Source organism: Pelodiscus sinensis, chromosome 5, assembly GCF_049634645.1.
Source record: "Pelodiscus sinensis isolate JC-2024 chromosome 5, ASM4963464v1, whole genome shotgun sequence".
Classification (NCBI taxonomy): Eukaryota; Metazoa; Chordata; order Testudines; family Trionychidae; genus Pelodiscus; species Pelodiscus sinensis.
In genome coordinates, this window is record NC_134715.1 from 36,862,469 (window position 1) to 36,886,170 (window position 23,702).

The following is a 23,702-nucleotide window of genomic DNA, read 5'->3' on the forward strand; positions in this document are numbered from 1 at the left end:
CAGTAACAGGAAACTTGGAAATGGCAGAGATGCTCAATGACTTCATTGTTTCAGTCTTCACCAAGAAGTCTGAAGGAATGCCTAACAGTGAATGCTAGTGGGAAGGGGACAGGTATAGAAGATAAAATAAAAAAAGAACAAGTTAAAAATCACCTAGAAAAGTTAGATGCCTGCAAGTCACCAGGGCCTGATCAAATGCATCCTAGCATACTCAAGGAGTTGATAGAGGAGGGATCTGAGACTCTAGCTATCATCTTTGGAAAATCATGGGAGACAGGAGAGATTCCAGAAGACTGGAAAAGGGCAAATATAGTGCCCATCTATAAAAAGGGAAACAAGAACAACCCAGAAAACTACAGACCAGTTACTTTAACTTCTTTGCCAGGAAAGATAATGGAGCAAGTAATTAAGGAAATCTGTAAACAATTGGAAGGTGGTAAGATGATAGGGAACAGCCAGCATGGATTTGTAAAGAACAAATGTCAAACCAATCTGATAGCTTTCTTTGATAGGATCACAAGTCTTGTGGATAAGGGAGAAGCGGTGGATGTGGTATACCTAGACTTCAGTAAGGCATTTGATACGGTCTCGCATGATATTCTTATCAATAAACTAGGCAAATATAATTTAGATGGGGCTACTATAAGGTGAGTGAATAACTGGCTGGATAACCGTACTCAGAGTAGTTATTAATGGTTCACAATTGTCAGCCGACAGTCAGGGCAGTGTGTGTGGGTGTGTCTTCTAAGTCTTTAGCTGCTAAGACACGAAGTCTCGTCGCAGAGGGCAGCTCAGAAGGCTGAAAGGAGCCCCGAGTTTAACGTCCGTGACTTTACTGCTAGGACCGAGGTCCCGTCGCAGAGGGTAGCCAAACAGGCTAACAGACGCCCCAGTGTGTAGGAAGAGCTTATTACACTTCAGATTTTATCTGCTAGAACACGGGGGGGGGGGGTTCCTTCGCAGCAGGCAGCCCAGGAAAGGCTGAGAAGTGCCCCAGTGGACCCTGTCACCTGGGAGTGACACAGATCCAAACGCCCAAGCTCTTCCTATAACTGTCCCTTTATGACTGGCTGAAGTTCTTTTAAATTGTGCTTGGTTCTATTACAGGAACTGAAGGAGTCAGGTTAAAGCTTAAACAGTTACAGGTTTATTGAGGAAGCTTATAAATCATATGGTTGCAATGGCTATTGTTCTATTTCTTAACGGCTGGCAATATATATTTTTAAAAAATGGTTACAAAGAAAATAAAGATAGAAAATAGAAAATAATGGTACCAAATGACAGCTTAATCTTTAAAGAGCTCTATTCTATGCAGGCACTAAAACAAAAGGACACATACAGGTACAATTTTTACCCCTTTCTGCGTCACTCGGTCCCAGCGTGTCAGGCCAGGATCGATCCCTCAATTCCTCGGAAAGACGAAAATATGAGGTGGGCGTCCCCGTGGAACCTCGGGAGGTCAAGCACCTAACCCGACCAGCAAGTAAATGGTAGATTGACACTCAAAGTGAGTGTGTGCTGGACCCATCTTTTATACCCATTGGGTCACGTATTTCTCTTTCTTGTCTGTCATGCCAAATGGTGCTGGTCTGTCTTTTCTGAGACCAGTTCTTACAAGGAAGTTGTGAACTTAATTTACACTTGTAAGAGAGAGTTGAGAGGATTAAATTGGAAGTACTGGACATTCTTTTTCTCAGTGGGAAATTCCTCTCCCAGGGACTGTGTGTGTTCGAATCAACATGGGTGCCAGCCAGGCACTTCTTGCAGCCTCGAGCTCAGTTTATTTCCTTAATCGTTACTCAGAGTCAGAGAAACTCGCATATCCTGGTCTCACATCAAAGCAGATCAAAGCTTAATGGCTATGCTGATTTTCTTATTGTTCCTTCTCTGCCCTGTATACATTCATCTCAGAGGGCAAGCAAGATTGTTTGAGATGGGGGGGGGGGCTGTCTGGCTACAACAATCCTGTTGGAAAGGTATAACAAGTGGGATTCCTCAGGGGTCTGTTTTGGGACCATCTCTGTTCAATATCTTAATCAACGATTTAGATATTGGCATAGAAAGTACACTTATTATGTTTACAAATGATACCAAGCTGGGAGAGGTTGCGACTAATCTGGAGGATAGGGTCATCATTCAAAATGATCTGGACAAATTGGAGAAATGGTCTGAGGTAAACAGGATGATGTTTAATAAAGACAAATGCAAAGTACTCCACTTAGGAAGGAACAATCAGTTTCACACATACAGAATGGGAAGCGACTGTCTAGGAAGGAGTATGGCAGAAAGGAATCTAGGAGTTATAGTGGACCACATGTTGCATATGAGTGAGCAGTGCGATGCTGTTGCAAAAAAAAAAAAAAAAGCAAACATGCTTCTGGGATGCATTAACAGGTGTGTTGTGAGCAAGACACGAGAAGTCACTCTTCCGCTCTACTCTGCGCTGGTTAGGCCTTGGTTGGAGTATTGTGTTCAGTTCTGTGCACCGCATTTCAAGAAATATGTGGAGAAATTGGAGAGGGTCCCAAGAAGAGCAACAAAAATTATTAGAGGTCTAGAGAACATGACCTATGAAGGAAGGCTGAAAGAATTGGGTTTGTTTAGTTTAGAAAAGAGAAGATTGAGGGGGGACATGATAGCAGTTTTCAGGTATCTAAAAGGATGTCATAAAGAGGAGGGAAAAACTTGTTCATCTTGGCCTCTGAAGATAGAACAAGAAGCAATGGGCTTAAAGTGCAGCAAGGGAGGTTTAGGTTGGACATTAGGAAAAAGTTCCTAACTGTCAGGGTGGTCAAACACTGGAATAAATTGCCCAGGTAGGTTGTGGAATCCCCATCTCTGGAGATATTTAAGAGTAGGTTAGATAAATGTCTATCAGGGATGGTCTAGACAGTACTGGGTCCTGCCATAAGGGCAGGGGACTGGACTCGATGACCTCCCAAGGTCCCTTTCAGTCCTAGTATTCTATGATTCTATCCAAATAGTATGAAAGAATTATGTGAGAGAATTATGAATGTCTCCCATTTGGAAATGAGTAATTTGGAAAGCTTAAAAGAAAGCACAAATGAGGTAATGAGGATAAAAATGAGAGTTTCTTTAAAATAAAAGACAAGAAGTAATCAAAATTCTAAAGGTGAGATTTTTTCCTCCCAAACTCTATTTTGACCTAATTCTGCTTCCACTATAGTCACTGGAAGTTTTACCATTCATGGATATTTAGTATTTCTTAATTATTTCGCTTTTCCTTCAATTTTCATTCCCTCTAAAATATTCATTGCTTATAGATAATAAAATTATAGTCCATACATTCACCTGTCTTGATGATAATGTTTAAGCCATTCATTAACAAAGCAATTAAGCAAATGGGAAAATTATACTAAAACACTTAGCCAAGTAAAAATGCAAGTTGAAGGTTTCAATTCGGCACTTAATTTGTTTGCTCTCCTAATGTATGTACAGTTTAAATACTGCAATTAACATAAAATAGTATTTAATTATATTTTGAGATTAAAGACTATTTAAAAGACAAGCCTAGTTTTCAAAGAGAGTTACACCTACATGAGAAACAAATATATCCCATTTAATATTATGTGTGTAGTAGCTTACTACTGAGAAATGCTGCCATTTGTCTATAATTTGGAATTCTGAAAATATGAACAGTCCAGAGCACCATTTTCCTAGATTAGAAGGGTGGCCATATAATTGGTGACTTTTGCAGAAATACCTTGGATGAAATAGAATTATCCCATTAGTTAGTACTTTCCTCACGTAGAATGGACCTCAGTCTGACCATATAGATTCCTACCATGGTCTGACCTAACATGTCAGTCATAGGAATGTCAGCTCAGATCAGAACTGGAATATATCTGATCAGATCAGGTGCTCCATCTCGTCCCATCTCATCTGACCAGTATCAGATGCATCATCTTCAAAGATGATGCAAAAAACTGCACCATGGACAACTGACATAACAGTTTCTTTCCATGACTGGTCAGCTTGAGGTTTACACTTAGATATTTAATTAACTGTAGATATTTAATTAACTGTATGCCTGATTCTCTCAATTCTACTAAACTTTAGTTAGCACAATACCTTCAGAGTCTAAAAATAGTTTCCATTTGTAAGTTTTAAAATGTATTGCCTTTCAGTTTCATCAGATGTTACTTTGTCCTTGTAGTCTGAGAAATGATAAAGAATGTGATTTCTTTCTCTACACCATTCATCATGTTGTATACTTTTATCTTGTGCCACACGTCCCTTTTTTGATTGATCTCCTCTCCAAATGTAATAATGCCAATCTTTTTAATCCATCTTTTTATGGCAGTATTTGCCACTTCCAATCAGAAACAATCTGAAAATGAAAACCTACACTGCTATACAGAAAGGGTGAATAATACTACTACACGTGTTTATTCATACATATAACCATGAAATCACCTTGCATTTCATGGAACAGAACAGATGATAGAATATACTCACTCTTGGATAAGGACAATTTAAACTATAATATTTTTCTACTGGAATGGAGGCGGGATGCATTTGTACACATGACCTTACTTTAGGCAATTGTTTGTGTGCAGCTTAATTTGGAGATCATATCAACTTTTATCTTTACTTTGTTTCAGCTAGCAAAATTCCTTTAGTCTATTTGTGACCTCTAATAATGCATTTCCTAGTAATGTGAATACCCTAGGTCTCATTAACTGGAAAAAGGCAGGGGGAGATAGAGAATGTTCAGTGCCGAGTCCAATTTTAAGGAACATTCCATTACCAAGCATAGAGAAGTTCCTGGTGCCCTGTAGATATTTGCACATGTTTCTGCTAACAATGTCTCCACAAAGTGGGTGGGGGGAGAGAAGAGAACCTCTTTGTACTATTGTATAATTTTTATCTTCCTGGCCCAAAAAAAGCAGGTGAGGGGAGGAATATTATTTTGTGATGGAGCAACTACTAAAAAAAGAGATAGCACATTGCCCAGTGCAAACTGTTAAACTAGAGAATAGCCAATTGACACCTTAAACACAGACCTAGCTATTAAGTATACCCTGGTTTCATTCCAGCCTTTTAATACTAACGGGACACTGAAAACTCACAGGGAGTCAGGGGCTACGTCTAGACTACAGGCTTTTTCTGGGATACCAGAGGTATCCAGGAAAAAACTCTGCTGCGTCCAGGGAACGCGTCTGCTCCTCTGCTTTTTTTGTGGAAGAGCAGATGTGCTTTTAGAATCCCTGTCTTCTTCCTCCCACAAGGAAGAAGGGCTCTTCTGAAAGAGGGTTTTTTTCCCTGTGTAGATGGGCCAAATTTCAGAAAAGTCTCTTCCGAAAAAATATCGGAGCACAATTTGCATACCTTTTTCCGATAAAGCCCCGTAGTGGAGACGGCCTAAGAGCAGGTCCATGTTATAGGATGCATTAACAGGAGTGTTGTGAGCAGGATACGAGAAGTCATTCTTCTCTACTCTGCACTGATTAGGCCTCAACTGGAGTATGGTGTCCTGTTCTGGACACCACATTTCAAGAAAGATGTGGAGAAATTGGAGAAGGTCCAGAGAAGAGCAACAAAAGTGATTAAAGGTCTAGAAAACATAAGGAAGATTGAAAGAATTGTTTAGTTTAGAAAAGAGAAGCCTGGAGGTGATATGATAGCGGTTTTCAAGTATCTAAAAGGGTGTTACAAGAAAGAGGGGAAAAAAAATTCTCTCCTTGGCTTCTGATGATAGGACAAGAAGCAATGGGGTTAAATTGCAGCAAGGGAAGTTTAGACTGGACATTAACAAAAACTTCCCAACTCAAGGTGGTTAAACTGGAATAAATTGCCTAGGGAGGTTGTAGAATCTCCGTCACTGGAAATTTGTAAGAGCAGGTTGGATAGACATCTATATCAGGGATGATTTAAATGGTGGTTGGTCCTGCTGTGAGGGCAGGGAACTGGATTCAATGACCTCTCAAGGTCTCTTCCAGTTCTAGTGTTCTATGATTCTATACTACAGAGTTAGATCAGTTTAAGTTATGCAACTTCAGTTATGTGAATCATGTAGCAGAAGCTGATGTACTTAGCTCTACTTACTGTAGTGTTTTCACTGCCATGTGTCAACAGGAGCTGCTCTTACCATGGACTGAGCTTCCCACTGAGGTAGAGAATCAAGTTGATGCTACAGTGATTGGTGGTTGATTTATCAAGTCTATACAGACACCATAAATGGACTCCTGCTGGATCAACTGCTACCTGTCCATCTAGCCAGTAGTGTAGACATACCCTCAGACAAATTGCTTGTCTATAACATCTATCGAATCTTAATCCAAATTTAAAGCTGAGAGTTACTCTTGATTTATGCTCTGTGTGGACATCTTATTCTGGAATTAGGGCATCCACACAAGGTGGTAATCTGGCATACCAACTTCCCATGCAAATAAGCCCTGAGAGAAGGCAACTATCTAGATTGGGAGACGAGAAAAGCCCTGAAGGATGCTGACTCCAGCACCACCAGGTCTCTTTCACCCTGGTCCATTGTCAGTGCTACCAAGACACAGCATTACAGCTTTCTTCCATCCACCAGGTCCCTGAAGCAGCCGCATAAAGATACTGCTGAAGGCTCCTAAGAAATTGCAGACAGGAGCAGATCTGTGGAATTTGCCCCCATTGGGGAGGGGGAAGGGAGAGACTAAAAGAACTCCATTTAGAATAATGAAGTTTGCTCTGAAGTCTGTTTTATTCAAATACTAGAAGATTTAACACATGTTACTCAGATCCTTAACTCGAATTTTGTTTTTTGAAAAATAAAAAGAAGATGTACATGCTTCATTTAAATCACTGCCCTAGGGTGAGAACATAAGAACCAAAGGTCCATCTGGCCCTGTATCTTGTGGCCTATATCAGATGGCCCAGAGGGAAGGATCACAACAGGTAATCCTCACGTGATCCCTCCTCTGTCACCCACCTCCAGAGAAACAGAGGCTAGGGATACCATTCCTACCCATCCTGGCTAATTGCCATTGATGGACCTAACCTCTATGCATCTATCTAGCTCTTTTTTGAACTCTGTTACAGTCCTAGCCTTCACCACATCCTTTGGCAAGGAGCTCCACAGGTTGACACTGCACTGAGTGAAGAAAAACTTTTGTTTTAAACCTGCTGCCTGTTCATTTCATTTTGGTGACCCCTAGTTCTTATATTGTGGGAATCAGGGGCAGCCCCTCCATATAGGTGAGCTAGGCAGTTACTTAGGGTGCCAAGTTAAATGGGGTGCCAAATGGTGGCGCAATATCATTGAGGGGTTTGGAGGTGGGGCACAGATTGCATGGGTTACCTAGGGCGCCAGGTGCTGGCAGCTAGTCTAGGACTGCCCCGGGTGGGAATAAGTAAATAACTTTTCCTTATTCACTTTTTCCATACCAGTCATGATTTTATAGACCTTTATCATATCCCCCCTTAGTCTCCTCTTCTCTAAGCTGCAAAGTCCAAGTCTTTTTAATCGCTCTTCATATGGGACCCGTTCCAAACCCCTTATTTTTGTTGCCTTTTTCTGAACTTTTCCAATGCCGAGATCACCTCATCTCAAAAAAGTTATCACATCTGTACACATTATTCAAGATGTGGGTGTACCATGGTTTTATAGAGAGGCAATAAGATATTCTCTGTCTTATTCTCTAACCCTTTTTTAATGACTCCTAACATTCTATTCACTTTTTGACTGCAGCTGCACACTGCGTGGATGTTTTCAGAGAACTATCCACAATGACTCCAAGATCTCTCTTGAGTAGTTGTAGCTACTCAAGAGTTTCAGTATGCAGACTGCTCCATCCCTCTCACTACAGCAGCTTGGGGTTTGGAAGAGGGTAGGAGCAGCATGACAGAAGGTGGAGGGGCAACTGACGTGCCAGCTCTTTATAACTTCCTGACCAAACCAGTCAGGATCACCTGTCAGAGGCTCCAAGATCTACCATTAGATTCTGATCTACTAGTTGGTGACCACTACCCTAAACAACAAAAGGAACAGCCGGCAATGTTCCCATATGAATTAGAGGGAGAAGAAGCATCAGCACCTTTCCATCCTTCGTAACAGGTGCCTAAGGGGTGGGAGGCCCAGGACTGTGGCAGTCCCATTCCAGGCACATACCATTTTCCTGGCACAACTAAACCATTACCTTGCTTTAAGTTATGATAAGAGGAAACTGCATACCAAATTTGGTGCTCTTAGCTTTTACCATTTAGGAGGAGTTCTTGGACAGACACTCTAACTCTCTCAAATACAAATACAACATCATAGTCAAGAACCACGTGAATCCCCTTTTTCTTTCTCCTTCATTGAGTGTGTAGAAGGCTCTATCTAAATCAGAGGTAGGCAAATACTGGCCCACAGGCCAAATCCAGACCACCAGGGTTAGCTCCTGCTAGGTCTCCAATGCTATATCTTCTTGCACAGCCGCAGGTACCAGCAATCACAGCTCCCATTGGCCACATATTGCCATTCATGGCCAATGGGAACTGAGGGAAGCAAAGTCCTGATCTGTGACACTTCCTGCTGCTGTCTCCATTTATTGGGAATGATGACCTGCTGCCAACAGGAGCTGCCATCACTGGTACCTGTGGCTGTGTAGGTTAATATAGCCGTGGCCCATCAGGTGCTAAGCCTGGCAAACTGCCATGGTATTTCTCACCCCTGGACTAGATCATGTGGGAGGAAGTAATGTACTGAGTTACTGTAGTTCATATTGAGAGGTTTTGTTTTGCTTGGTCAGGTATTGTATGCATCACTTAACCTCTTCTCAGACTTCCTTGTCTTCCCCCTCCAATGAACGTGCCACTCTGAGGGTATGTCTAGACTGCATCCTTCTGTCAGCAGAGGGATGCAGATTAGGCAGGTCAACATTGCATACAAGGCAGAGATTTAAATATCCTGTGCCAAATTTGCATAAAAATGGCCACCGCGCTTTGCCGACTCAGCACTTTTTCAGCAAAAAGCGGCAGTCTAGAGGGGGATCTGTCGAGAAAGAAAGCCTTTTTCGACAGATGCCCCTCTAGACTGCCTCTTTTTGCCGACAAAGTGCTGAGTCGGCAAAAACGGTGGCCATTTTTATGCAAATTAAGTGAGGGATATTTAAATCCCTGCTTCATTTGCAATGTCGACCTGCCTAATCTGCATCCCTCTGCTGACAGAGGGATGCAGTCTAGACATACCCTGAGAGACACTACTAAAGAATTTCTGAAACCCAGCTCAATACTCCATGGCACGTTAGTTGTTCTGCAGTCATCTCTGGAATACACAAATCTTGTTTATTTTCTGGAAATTTACAAGTGGAGGCACCAGACATTAATTTAAATTAAATCCAGGGATCATTTACCGCAATGCCACAACTGTAAATTCATCTTCCCCAATATTTTGCATGCAAAAGTAATTTGATCAATTTAAACTACAAGTATTTATCAAAGGTAAGGACCAACCATTTTCTAGAAGTGATGGAATTTGCAATCCAAAGTATAAATCAATTTCATTGCAGCATCTACTCTCCCATCATTAGACAGGCACAGCTTTACAAGACTCCTGAAACTGCAGGAATTTATCAAGAGGTTCACAAGAGACAGTGACTCACCTGTCTGTGGTGCAGATGGAGGTGTTCTCAATCACTGACTCACATGGAATTAATAGCTTTCTGTGAAGACTTTACATCACCATAACAAAAAGGTAGCAAGTATTCAGCTACCTGCAGACCACTGCTACTGCACGTGAAACTGAAATCTAACACTATTCCAAATAAGCTGAAAAGCTGCAATCTAAGGATTAAATCTCTGCCAAGGTTAAATTGCAGTCTGATAATGGGCCAACTGTGGGATTTCTTCCACAGTTTGAGGCACATAGAAGAATATAAAGAACATACCAGACATTGTAGAGAACAAGGATACTTGGGGAATTTAAGTCTCTTTTGAGCTAATCTTCAGTTCTCTGTTCCTATCACTCCCTTTGATCCTTACAGTACTGTATACACCAGCACATTCTAGGGCACAAGCCTTTTGGACTGAATAAACCAGGTCAGAATTTAATTCTCTCTCTGTTAGAACAGTCCACAATAGTCTAAATAACTAACAGAAGCTCAGATAAAGCCAACTTGTATCCAAGGAGAGAAGAAATGGGGAGTTCTTGTGCTTATATGAAGGATGTACAGCACATGGCCTTAGATAGCACTGCCACCCACCCCCACTGCTTTTTAAAAAATACAAAAACAGAAGAAAAATTAAAGCTAACCAAAGCAAAGTGGTAGAGGTCTACATTACAAAGAAAAGTCAGAAAATGATATGCAAATTACGAACCGCATATCTTTTCCCACTTTTCTTCTGAAAGAGGCTTTTCTGACATTTGGCCTGTCTACATGGGACCAAATGTCAGGAAAACCCTTCTTTCAGAACATCCCTTCTTCCTCATAAAATGAGGTTTACCGACTTTTTTTCAGAAAAGCGAATGCATTTCTTGGACACGGCAGAGCTTTTCCAGGATACCTCTGATCTCCCAGAAAAGCTCTGTAGTCTAGACATACCCTAAGACTAGACCCAGCACTGCCTAATACAGCACATCAAAATTTAATGCTAAGCTAAACAGTTGTTCAGTTACGCCAAGAAACACCATCTACCCTAGGGGTAAACAAGAACACGGCAGCAGCTGACCAGAGTTAGCCCTTGGTGAGCCACCACCGCTCTATTTACCTGCACAGCTGCAGGTACCAGTGATGGCAGCTCCTGTTGGCCATGGATCACCGTTCCCGGTCAATGGGAGTGGCAGAAGGCGGTGCAGACTGGGACACCACTTCCCACAGCTCCCATTGGCCAGGAACAGTGATCACCAGTATCTGTGGCCGTGCAGGTAAATATAGGGGTTATAGCTTGGGAAGGAGATATACTAAAACCTGAATGGGTAAGGCTCGCCAATCTGACCAGAAAATCTAAGTTTGTCCTCTATCCCAGGTCACAATGCATTGGAACCATAAGATTCCCCCTCTTGAGGGCTAGCAGGGGACCAACAGCAATCACACCTTAACTCAGGAAATGAAATAGAAAACAATTTTATTGGTAAAGAGAAGACAATGATAATTACCACAACAAATACAGCGGCAAGAACACAAATCACTTGGATTTCTTCCCCAGATGTTATTAACACAATCAAATTAAATATTATTTAAGTATACAAAGAGTAATCATACAAAAGTATTTCCTACCCACAAGATCTTAGTACCCCCAAGACTGAATGCGGAAGGGTGGCCTCCCTTCCCCTGGGAGGCCTTGGAGCAGGTGGTGGTGAAATTCCTAAAAGCAAACATAAGCAAAATTAAAGTAGTAAGAAAGCAGTGAAGAGAGAGAATAGATATAAGTATATGACCTGACCGGAAAAGATAAAAACACTCTGGAGTGGGCTGTGTCAGCGACAACTGAAGGTGCAGCCCTGACTTCCTAAATTTCTAGGCCTAAATACCCCTTTTGGCACCAAAATGTCCCAGATGTTCAACCCCCTTGTCCATAGTTTGGTCTAGCACCCTAAGATTCCTGAGGGTACCATTTCTAATTGGAAAACATATTTGGGGAACTCATGAATATTCATTAGGCCTGATTGACGCTTTCTTGGATGACCTCCCAGGACCACCAAGAAAAGGTGGGAGGTTGCAGTTTTGGGCATCAATTGCACAGGAAATATGACCTGAGAGTTATCACCAAGTTAGCAGATATCTTTGCAGATTCTGGGCAGAATTAAAAAGATAGACTATTACACCAACCACAAACACTTGCTTCACAAATCTTATGGGAAATTACAAGAAAAATACCAAATATTAACTCCCATACTTCTGCTATAAGCAATCTCTCAAAAAAATTAATTCTGCAGGCACCTTGCATTACCAGCCTATTCAAATCTATATAAAAGAGGAAGACAAAAATAAAACAAAACAACTATCAATTAGTAGGCTAAGATAGAGCAGATATCATTTAGTAGGTTGCAGGATGGGAGCCCACCAGGAGCTAAACCTGGTGGACCAGATCCAGGATGCAGGCTGGTATTTGCCTACCCCTGGTCTATTTAGGCACCTGCATCTGTTCCTTGTATTGCAGCATCACTGCAGTCCTCTGCACTTGGAACGTCCTTTCCTTTTTCCGATGGGGTTTTTCCATTGTCTTCTCACAGAATTCAAATAATTTCAGAAGCTCGTTTGACCCTGCATAACTGTCAGTTAGCATTCCTAGTTCCAACTTGTTGTAATTTTTGTCCTATTTGCACCCATGCTGTTCTATTTCCCCCCAGGAGGGTCTTTACTGTGTAGCTCTTAAATGTTAGAAAGAAGGCAAACAACCAGACCCAGCACTAACTTGTACAGGAAATTACATTTAATGAATGCCACCCTCTTCAGTGTAAACTTAGGCTGTGTCTAGACTACATGCCTCCGTCGATGGAGGCATGTAGATTAGACAGATAGGCAAAGGGAAATGAAGCCGCGATTTAAATAATCGCGGCTTCATTTAAATTTACATGGCTGCCGCGCTGAGCCGACAAACAGCTGATCAGCTGTTTGTCGGCTCAGCACGCTAGTCTGGACGCTCCGCGCCGACCTGAAAGCCCTTTATCGACCTCCCCGTTATGCCTCTTAGAATGAGGTTTACAGGGGATGTCAATAAAAGGCTTTCATGTCGGCAGGGGAACGTCCAGACTAGCGCGCTGAGCCGACAAACAGCTGATCAGCTGTTTGTCGGCTCAGCGCAGCAGCCGTGTAAATTTAAATGAAGCCGCGATTATTTAAATCGCGGCTTCATTTCCCTTTGCCAAAAAAACAAATCTACATGGCTCCGTCGACGGAGCCATGTAGTTTAGACGTACCCTAGGTAACTCTTTTAGCTATGCACAGCAATGAAAGACAGCACTCCTTGCTACAGAATGCTAAATAGGCAATTAATATCCAAAGTGAAATTAACAGAGTGCTTTGAAAAAACTTGTTTACTATCCTCAGGCCTTTCTGAATAGTCCATTTATGAATAGTAAGGATTCAGCTGTCAGCCAAGATAGCCTGACTCATGCACATACACATTGGAAACAGCCGGCCATGTTGTGATAGCAAAGAGTAGTGAGACATGTGCACCATTCCAGTTACTAATTCTAAAAGTTATGCTTGTTTTCTCCATCCTTCTCTGCCAAATGAGGGCACCAATGAATAATGCCACGTATAGATTGAGATTTGTGGGATACCCAAAAACCTAGATGGATAAATGGATAGGCAGAAGAAAGAAAAGACATGTACATGCAAAAAGAGTTCAGGGCGAGGGAAAAGCTACTTCCCAAGTTACATCTACATTACAGCAGAATGTCAACTTAACGTATGTAACTCCAGTTACATGAATAACATAGCTGGCGTTGACATATGTTAAGTCAAGTTATCGCGGGGTCTATGCTACGGGGATCAACAGAAGAAACTCTCCTCTGACTTCCCTTACTCTTCTTGTCCAGGGTAGAGTAACAGAGTTGACCAGAGAACAATCTACAGCTGATTTGTCTGATCTTGACTAGACCTGCTATATCAACTGCCAGTGGACTGATCTCAGAGCATCCATCCCCACGGTAGGGATAAGCACAATTCCCAACAGGCTGGTCCTGTACAATACCATCTGCACCACAACCTCATTTTTCATGGCAACAAACCTCCAGAGGTAGAAGTAAGGGTTGCAGATCATCCTCTCTCAATCTTTAAAAGGACACCATCAATTTTAAGAAAAAAAATACACTTCTTTACAAATTTCTCTTTGCCCACTATTCTTTTTAAAACACTTAGAGATCACATATCGGAGAGAGGTTAGAAAGGAAACTAATCTCTCCTTGTGTTCATGCACACAGTGTTTGGCAGCACTTGCAAACAGAAGGCTTGGCGGGGGGGGAGGGGGCGGGGAGGAAGAGTTCTCCAAGGCTTAAGGCAGGAGCAGCATGCCAGTGGGGGGATGGACAGCCAAACCAGTAAGGATCACCTGTTGGAAGCTTCAGGATCTATTAGTAGATCCTGATCTACTGACTGGTGACCACTGCTCTAGGGAGACATGCCCTGTGCACCAGTCTCATAAATCATCCACACTGCACTGAGACCTCCCATACTTTTGCCAGTCGTGGGGTAGCTCTGAGTGCCCTTCACTCCTTTGGCAGCGCCCTCCATTCTTCCCCCACATGCAGCAGACAGCTTAGGCTGTCCAGAGCAAAATGAGCACACAATCCCTACCTGTACCCCTCAGTCACTGCAGCGTGGGGCACACGCAGGAAGCTACCATACTGAACTGTTGGCTATGTGGAAAGACAGGAAGTGTCATCAGGAGGTGCCTCCATCAGGATGGTGCTGGTGCCACTTGCATGGAAGGGAGGGAGCCAGGATGCACTGGATCCCTCAACCACACTATTCCTTGGCTAGGATTCTTCTTCCTCTCCGACATGCCTGCAGGTTCCCAGGAGCCATAAGTGTTGAATCCTGCTTTAATGCCTTTCTGCCCACACTGCAGCCAAGATACAGGAGCATAGGTGGTGAGAGAACCACTGGCTGCGGGAAGCTAAGCAACCACCCATGGAGATGAGACAGCTGGGTTATACTAGGGATGTTACATTTAGATGAATTAACTAATTGAATAGTCAATGGGATTTCCATTGACCATTTGATTAGTCTATAGGGCATCTCTGCCTTTGAACTGAGAAGCTCTGCAGGGAGTGCAGGACCAGCAGGGGACTCCCCCTCTTGTCTTAAGTATCAGAGGGGTAGCCGTGTTAGTCTGAATCTGCAAAAGCAGCGAGGAGTCCTGTGGCACCTTATAGACTAACTAAAATGTTGGAGCATAAGCTTTCATGGGCAAAGACCCACTTCGTCAGATGACATGCATCTGACGAAGTGGGTCTTTGCCCATGAAAGCTTATGCTCCAACACTTCAGTTAGTCTATAAGGTGCCACAGGACTCCTTGCCCCTCTGGTCTTGCATTCCCTGTGGCACCTCAGCCTTTGAAATGTACATTCCCTGTGGCTCTTGTACATTTCAAAAGCAGAATCGCAACAGAAGCGGTGCTGGGGGGAGCCAGCTTTTAAACCATTTCCCCCCTGCACCAGCTCCTGCTCCCCTCCTTGCTGCCTCTCTCTGATAGAGGCAGCAAGGGAGGGAGGGGGGAAGTGACTGGTCACATCATTAGTCCAGTATTCGATAAGCTTATGTTTACTGGATAGTCGACTAGTCACTTACATCCCTGGGTTATACTGGTGGTTCGCAGCAGCCTGAAAGTATTAGCTCCCTTTTCGTGCTGTGCAAGCCGGAATGGACAACTGCTTCCAGCCCAAGGGGGAAAAGTGTGGAGGGATGAGCTCTGCCAAGAGCCAGGCTGACTGGTGCCTGAGTGGAGAGCAGGAGCCGGTGTCCCCACATATCTGCTCCCTGCGTCTCTCAGGGAGAGCAACCTAGAGATGCAGGAAGCAGATATGTGGGGGCACCCCATTTCGCAATTAAAATTTTGGCAAGGTATAACCGACCGGGCCGGGTCTGGGCACAGCTGAGGGTGTCCGCTCAGGGCGAATTGCTCAAATTCGGGGCTCTCTCTAGCCCCCAGACTGGAGACCTTCCCAAATAGGCCACAAACCAGTCCCACAGAGCACTTCAGCTGCCTGCCTGAAGCCTCACAAGCAAAACCCCTCCGACACCCCAGCAATATCTGTGCCCCAGATGGCCCTGGGCCTCATACACAGGTAAGGGGTCTTAGAACCCAATCTCACTTACCCCGAACAAGTTCTGTCCCGTTCCAAGAAACCAACCACAGTTCCCAGGTCAATTTACACTCTGGATCTTACCCACAAGTCACGCTGAGCCAGACCTTTAGAATCTACAATCTAAAGGTTTATTACTACAAAAAAGAAAAGCATGAGTATAAGGTTGATAAAATATCATACATTACATGCATCGAATCTCCCAGTTCTCAATGCAGGCTTGCCGCAGAGATATTATAGCTGCTGGCTTAAAAGTCATTCATGCACATCCTATGCCAGGATGGGTCCACAGTTCTTCCCGGCTCGTGAATCCCTGCGATGCCGCATCTGGGGTCAGGAGCAGATCTGGAGACCAAGATGGAGTCGGCAACATGGCCTATTTATACCTCCATCCTGGCTTCTTCCAAGCTGGAGACAGTCACATGGTCTCTGACCAGGAACCTAGATTCCTTCATAGGTGGGTCTCTGCTACTTAAGAAACCTATTGTCCCTGGAGCCTTGCTAATTAGCATGTCCATAGGCTGAGTTCATTGCTCAGTCACATATAGAGAAACTCTCAGTCTCCATGCAGAGTACATATTCATAACTCCACACACAGACACTATACAGATATATGAAGAACATATACAGAATCAGTAGAAAGTAAGCTTTTGTTTGACACCTCACATGGCCCCTTTCATACTAACTTTTGGGGCAAACACTCCTCCATGGGCGCAGCAGTGACCTGGCTGCTTCCCTTAAACTCCGATAACGTGACACAAGGGCTTAGGGGGGTGGTGCACCTCCCAAGTACTATCACAAGTCACCTATGGCAAAGGCACAGGCCCGGGGAAGCTCCCGGGCAAAGTAAAGGGAATGGAGTCAGCATGCCTCCCCAGAGGGTTCTGACATTCTGGTAGCAACCCAGGGGTACATGTGACACTGCATCCCTCCCCACACACACCCCTGTTGCCACTTAAGGCGCATCAATACCAGTTTTCATAAAAGAGGATTGACTCAACTTAGGCCTCTATTTCGGTCAAGGCTGTTCCCCACTCTGGCACAATGAATGCAGAAGTTGGGGGCCCACAAGAGTACTCCAAAACCTTGCCTCTACAGGCTACGGTACAAAAACTTCCCCCCACAAAATCCTACTACCCAGATATTGGATTACTTGCCATCATCCAAGTAATTCCAAGAAAATCAGGGAAGAGATCACTTGGGAAACCCCCTCCCTAAAGTAAAGCTTTCCCCCTTGCCCTAGCCTCCGTTTCGCTTGGAGTTGGGAAAACAGAGGAAATCCAGACAACAATGGACTCTGCCTTATAACTAGCACTGGATCCTAAGGACGCAACAATCAACCACCAGTTAATTAGAACAAAAAACAATCGTTTATTCTCAAAACAAAACTACAGTTGCAAGCATAATGAATTGGCTAGATGGAAAGAGCCACCATTTGATACAGATGCTCAGGGGAAAACCCCTGGGCTGTAAGACTTAGTTACAAAAGAGGGAAAAAAACAATTAGTAAGCTCAGATATTATTACCAAATCCCCAAACAAGGAAAACAAACCCTGATGGAGTATGTAAACGTTTCCCTACTTACACATTTTAAGCAGTCTGTTCTTGGAGAGAGAAGTGTCTCCCATTTCCCTCAACAGCAGAGAGAAACTCCTCTGAACCTCAAACAAAGAAGAGAGGGGAAAAAACCCTTTTCCAGTTTGAAATTCCTACCTGCATTGTTATTGGCTGACCACCCGATACCTTGGCTAGGAGACATTAGTTAGCCCCTTAGTCACCAGGTGCTGATCAGCACTCCTGATTATGACAACTTCCAAGAAAGGGTTCATGGCTATGAAACCCAAACCTAAGCGAGGGTGACCAGCCATCCTAATGTTATTGAGATTGTGCCAATTTTATGTGCTTTGTCTCATAGGAAACTATATTCCTCTCTTCCCCCCCCCCCCACCCACCCACCCCCCAAAAATATATGGATTTTCATAGGCACAGGAAGTCCTGCAGCACCCCCATCCTAGCCATTGGCCCCATACCTCTGCCACCCAGGATCTGCTGCTTACTAGCTGTTGCCCGGGGTCTTCACTGCTGACCCAAAGTCCCCACTCAACTTCCAACCTAGCTCCATTGCTGACTATGTACCTGGGTTCTCTGCTGCTCACCCCAAGGTTCCAGCCACCAGTCCAGCTGTAGGGGACAATGAGGGGCATGGAGAGAGGTATGGAGGGGTTGCAGTTTAGCACTCCCACTCCAACAGCTTTTCCAGCACAACTACTTATTTTTCACCTTGTCTCCTCAGCAATTCCTACGGGCTATCTTAGTTATAAAACAGTGCAGTGAGTGGGGAATTTAAGTCCCATAGGGTATGTCTACACTACCCTCCTAGTTCGAACTGGGAGGGTAATGTAGGCATACCGCACTTGCAAATGAAGCCCGGGATTTGAATTTCCCGGGCTTCATTTGCATAAGCCGGGCGCCGCCATTTTTAAATCCCGGCTGGTTCGAACCCCGTGCCGCGCGGCTACACGCGGCACGAACTAGGTAGTTCGAACTAGGCTTCCTAGTTCGAACTACCGTTACTCCTCATGGAATGAGGTAGTGTAGACATACCCATACTTAGGGATGTCTTCAGATGCATTGTACAGGCAGTCCCCGGGTTACGTACAAGATAGGGACTGTAGGTTTGTTCTTAAGTTGAATCTGTATGTAAGACGGAACTGGCGTCTAGATTCAGCCGCTGCTGAAACTGACCGCCAGTTCTGACTTACATACAGATTCAACTTAAGAACCCCAAGCTTCCCCAAGTCAGCTGCTGCTGAAACTGATCAGCGCTGATTCCAGGAAGCCTGGGGCAGAGCAACTCTGCCTCGGGCTTCCTGTAGTCAGCGCTGGTCAGTTTCAGCAGCGGCTGACTTGGGGACGCCTGGGGCAGAGCAGTTGGGGTGCTGCAGGGTTGGTCCAGTAGTGCCCAGAGCGGGTGCTGCAGGACCAATCCGCAGCGCCCCAGCTGCTCTGCTCCAGGGTCCAAAACAAAAGCCTAGTCTGCTGGGGGGGGGGGGCACACTGTCCGCGCCCCCCCCCCCCCCAGCAGACCAGGGACACGGGGAGCAGAGCAGCAGCGGCAGCAGGGTGCCGCGCCTCTGAGGCTTTGCTCTGGCAAAGTCTCAGAGGTGCGGGACTCCCCCTCCCCTCCCGCGGCTGCGGCTTCAGTCCCAGAGCCTGTGGTCTGCTGGGGACGGTCCCCAGCAGACCACAGGCACCTGGTCTCAAGCGGCAGCAGCGGCGGTTCCCGCGCTCCTGAGGCTTTGCTCTGGCAAAGCCTCAGAAGCGCGGGAACCCGCCCGGTGCCCCTGGTCTGCTGGAGACGGTCTCCAGCAGACCAGGGGCACCGGAACAGCTTACGAACGGGGCTTTCTCGCCCCGGAGCTCGCAGGTAGCAATCCGCTACCTCGACCTCCGGGGCGAGAGCCCTGTTCGTAAGTGCGGATCTGACATAAGTCGGATCCGCGTAAGTCGGGGACTGCCTGTATAAGGAGTCTAATTCAAGTCTAAGAATCCCTCTAAGCATGAGGATGCCTAAAAGTTAGCTGTTGCAACAATGAGTCTAAGGGGTGGGGAAGCCAAAGCCCAGGAGCTGGATAGGGCCCCTGGCTGGCCTGGATCTGGCCCCTGAAGGTTGGGACTCCTCCCTAGCGTTGGTCGTGCTGGGGCAATGCAGCTCCCTCTTTCCTTTTCTACCTCCTGGCCAAGGTATGAGCCAGGATATGTCTGGTCATGCTCAGTAATTTGCAGACCTGGCCTTTTCTCTTTACACCCTTTCCTTCCTTCCACCTTCCCCGTCCCCACAGCGACCCCAGGCTGGATATGTTCCCTCTCCTCGGGGCTGCCAGCCAGGAGAGGGCTGGAGCCTGGTGTATTCCCTGTAATACACCAGCCAAAGGACTCATTTTTGTTAATAAAAGGCAAAGGTTTAAAGCCCATTAAGTTCAATGCAACTGTCTTCCAGAAGCTGTAGTTTACTCTTTTGCACTTGTCATCAATAATATAGTCTTCAAACCAAAAAAAAAAAAAAAAATGTCCCCACCATATTAAAAATCAAAACTTCAGTTGACTGCAACTTTCACCAGATCTCAAACAGCTATTTCAAGCTGACTACAATCTGTTAATTCAGTCCAATAGTGATCTGATCTAGTAGTTCTTGTAACTTTGCAGAATGAGTACAACATTTAGGTTAGCGGATGAGATGTGGAGATTCAGAGCCCTAATCCTAAAATGCAATAACAGACTACAAACAAGTAGGAATAGCCAACAGCTCTGGAGCAAATAAGAAAAGTTACCTGTTATGAACAGAGACTTGCAAAGGTTTGAAAAATCAGTCCACCCAGCTATGAAAGCTTTCACACTACAGTAGTAATACCAATGAAGTGTTATAAAGCAAGGCTGCCAGGTCCCCTTGTACAGAAGATATTAGGGAAGAGAGAACTGTCCTTTCACAAAGATTGCTTCATTCTGCCCTCTACAGTCAAACCAATCCCCCTGTCCTAAGAGAAAAACAGATTCCTAAGAAAATATAAATCCTAAAACCTAAGGGCTGTGTCTAGACTGGCAAGTTTTTCAGCAAAAGCAGCTGCTTTTGTGAAAAAACTTGTCAGCTGTCTACACTGGCCGCTTGAATTTCCGCATGAACACTGACTTCCTACTGTCTGAAATCAGTGCTTCTTGCGGAAATACCATGCTGCTCCCGTTCAGGCAAAAGTCTTTTTGTGCAAAGCTTTTGCACAAAAGGACCCGTGTAGACAGCTCAGATTTGTTTTGCGCAAAAAAGCCCCGATCGTGAAAATGACGATCGGGGCTTTTTTGCGCAAAAGCGTGTCTAGATGGGCACGGACGCTTTTCTGCAAAAAGTGCTTTTGCGGAAAAAGCGTCCGTGCCAATCTAGACACACTGTTCCGAAAATGCTTTTAACGGAAAACTTTTCCGTTAAAAGCATTTGCGGAAAATCATGCCAGTCTAGATGTAGCTGAGGTGTTTTGTGGGTAGCAGAGGCAAAAGTAAGCAAATGCATGCTGGTGTGCAACTCTGTCAGGAGCAGGTTGAGCTGGGGCAAAAGCCAACAGGGAGCTATTTAAAGTAGTGATGTTAAATATCAGTTAATTGAATAGTTGATTAATCTCATGAACTCTTATCAGTTACTCGACTGTTCTATACTCCCGAGGGGGTGGGACAAGCAGCCAGTGTGCTCTGGCCCCACTCCTGAGAAGCCTCCTCCTTAGGGTGCCAGGAGAGAGCTGGTCCATGAGGGCGGGGAGGGGTGGGAGGGGAACAGTTTAAAAACCAGTTCCCTGCATGGACCAGGTGCCTGTCACTCCACGCTGCTGCCTCTGTTACAGACTGTTACAGAGGCAGCAGTGCAGGGTGGCACCAGCCACTGTCTGGGGGGGCCAGGTCTGAGCTCCCAAACCAGGTGCAAACTGGAGCTGAGCCAGGCTGCCTGCTCACCAGGCTCCTAATACCCTTGCTGCAGCTCTGCATTTGAAGTGTAGGTCCTGGACTTGGTGTGAGCCAGGACTGAGCTGGGCTGCTGGCCAGCCTGCTAAAAAATTTACTGGTGGCAGGGAATGCATATAGTCTATAGCAAAGCTATAAGCTTTTGCTTATCGGTTAATCAGCTACCCTATTACAGCCCTAATTTAAAGAGTTGGCAAGAACCTGGGTTTCAACAGGACAGTACCTGAAATTTTAAGTTACCTAGCTGCCCACCTGGGGGGGAAGTAAGGGGGCAGCTAATTAAATGCCTGCCATCTTTTGGGAGATAAAAGGTAAGTGTGATTTTTTTCCCCCAGAGAAAGTCCTTAAGAAGCGCTCTGGGGGAGCTAGGAAGCTGCTCTCTCTTCCCAAACAAAAGTTGGGCCCATAAAGATAAGGACTTCACCCACCTCGCCCCTAGGATATCCTGGAAGCTACATCGCTACAACCACACACCAGGGCCGTGTCCAGACTCAGGGGTTTTTTCGGGAAAAGTAGCCTTTTCCCGAAAAAACTTCCCCTGCGTCCAGACTCAAGCCGCGTTCTTTCGAAATTATTTCGAAAGAACGCGGCTTTTCTTTCGATGGCGGTAAACCTCGTTTCACGAGGAAGAACGCCTTCTTTCGAAAGTTCCTCTTTCGAAAGAAGGCGTTCTTCAATGTAAATAGGGCTTCTTCAAAAGAGAGCATCCAGACTCGCTGGGTGCTCTCTTTCGAAAAAGCGGATTGCTCTTTCGAAAGATCCGCCTGCAGTCTAGACGCGACCTTTCGAAAGAGGCTCTTTCGAAAGATGCTTTTCTTTCGAAAGAAGCCTGCAGTCTAGACATAGCCCAGGTCACCTTTCACCTCATGCCTGCGCACGAGAGACCAGGGAGCAGGCTGCTCCACAGGACCAAGGTGAAGCAGCAGCACCGACCGTCCTTAGCGCTGGGGGACCAAAGCGAGCCACGGGTCGTTTCCCTCCAGCGGGAGCCGCGGCGGGTGCGCTCGACGGGGCAGGAACACGCCCGCACCCTGCAGGGGCGCCGGGGGAGAGACAGGCGAGCTCGCCCTGACGAGGAGGGAGCGGGCCGGGTGACGAGGGGCTCACTCACCGCCCAGCCAGTTGGAGGAGATGTTCTGGAGCATGGTGAAGGGGACGCAGAAGAAGGCGATGAGCAGGTCGCTGAGCGCCAGGGAGCAGATGAAGATGTTGGTGACGGTCCTCATGGCTTTCCGGCGGGTCACCACGTAGAGCACCAGGCCGTTGCCGAAGAGCGCCAGGGCGAAGATGAGCACGCAGACGAGCACGAAGGCCAGCTTGGCGCGGCCGGGCAGCTCCGGGATGTAGACCAGCGGCCGCAGCCCGTAGAGCGCGATGAACTGCTCCCGCGTCACGTTGTTCTCCCGCAGCAGCCGGGCGAACCGCTCCGGGGTGATGTTGAGGGAGCGCATGGCGCGCGGCGGCTCAGGCGGGACCCCGGGGCATGGCGCGCGGCGAGCTGCACTCAGGCGCTCGCCCCGAGGGCTCTGCAGGGGCCAGTGCGCCCGCGGGCCAGGGGAGGGGCGGCTGCCTCAGTTACCGGGACTGGAGGGGGGGGGAGGGGGTGTTTAGCAGTTAACCCTTAAAGGCCCAAGAACAATTGGCCGCACTTGCGGGCTGGGGGAAGAAAGACTCCAAGCCAAGGAGAGGAAAGAACCGAGGAGTGAACGTGGCGAGAGTCGCCCGCTCCTCCTGGCCCCCGGCTTGACCGCAGCCCCACCGAGGAGCAGCCGCCTGCCCCGCCTCCGTTTAACAGCGGCCACAGCAGAGGCGAGAACCCCGCTGAAAGTTTGCAGCCCAGCTGAAAAGGAGAAGCGGCGCCGGCGGGCGCTTTATGTGGGGTGCCAGCCAATCAGCGCACAAAGGCGCCTCCTCCCCCCCCCCCCCTACCCTGCCAACTCCCCCTCCGCCTCCGCCTGCTGGCGGAGCAGCTGCCTTCAGCGAGCTGCAGCCTCCCTTGGCCCGAGCCTGGAGGGAGCGGGCGGCTGAGGAGTGGGCTGCGCGTTCGCACCGCCACTTCGCCGCTGGGGTTGTTGCCTTTCAGTCTTGCCCACGTTGTCGCGGGTGGTTAACAGTGATCTGCCAAGTAGCGCCTGCGAGTTCCATGTCTGTGTTTTCCTTGCACGTCCCAGGATGCAATATACTCAAAGGGGGGTGAAACGCCCAGCCAAGTAGCTGGTTAGTGTGGGCTCCCTGATCCAGTGACTCCCACACCAACTGCCACCTTTACTGCTTGAAACAGTCATTTGTCTCTAAGTCATATGATTTGCCTCGTTGACTGTGGCTAGTTCGCTATAGTGGCTACCACTTCAGAACTGGTTGGACACTACGGCTATGTCTACACTTGCGGCTTCTTGCGGGAGTAATATGCAAATGAGGCTAAGCATGGCATATCGCCAAGCCTCATTTGCATACCCA

At 46.3% G+C, this 23,702-nt stretch overlaps 1 protein-coding gene across 1 annotated transcript in view; it reads right to left on the reverse strand.

Annotated features, from left to right (window-relative positions):
* QRFPR (pyroglutamylated RFamide peptide receptor) overlaps positions 1–23,170 on the reverse strand; it is a 74,319-nt gene extending 51,149 nt beyond the window's left edge. Inside the window, exon 1 of the mRNA XM_006125586.3 lies at positions 22,357–23,170. Coding sequence (XP_006125648.1) covers positions 22,357–22,696 — 340 coding nt within the window. The 5' untranslated portion in view covers positions 22,697–23,170. The remainder of the gene's footprint in view (positions 1–22,356) is intronic.
* Positions 23,171–23,702: the final 532 nt, after the last annotated feature.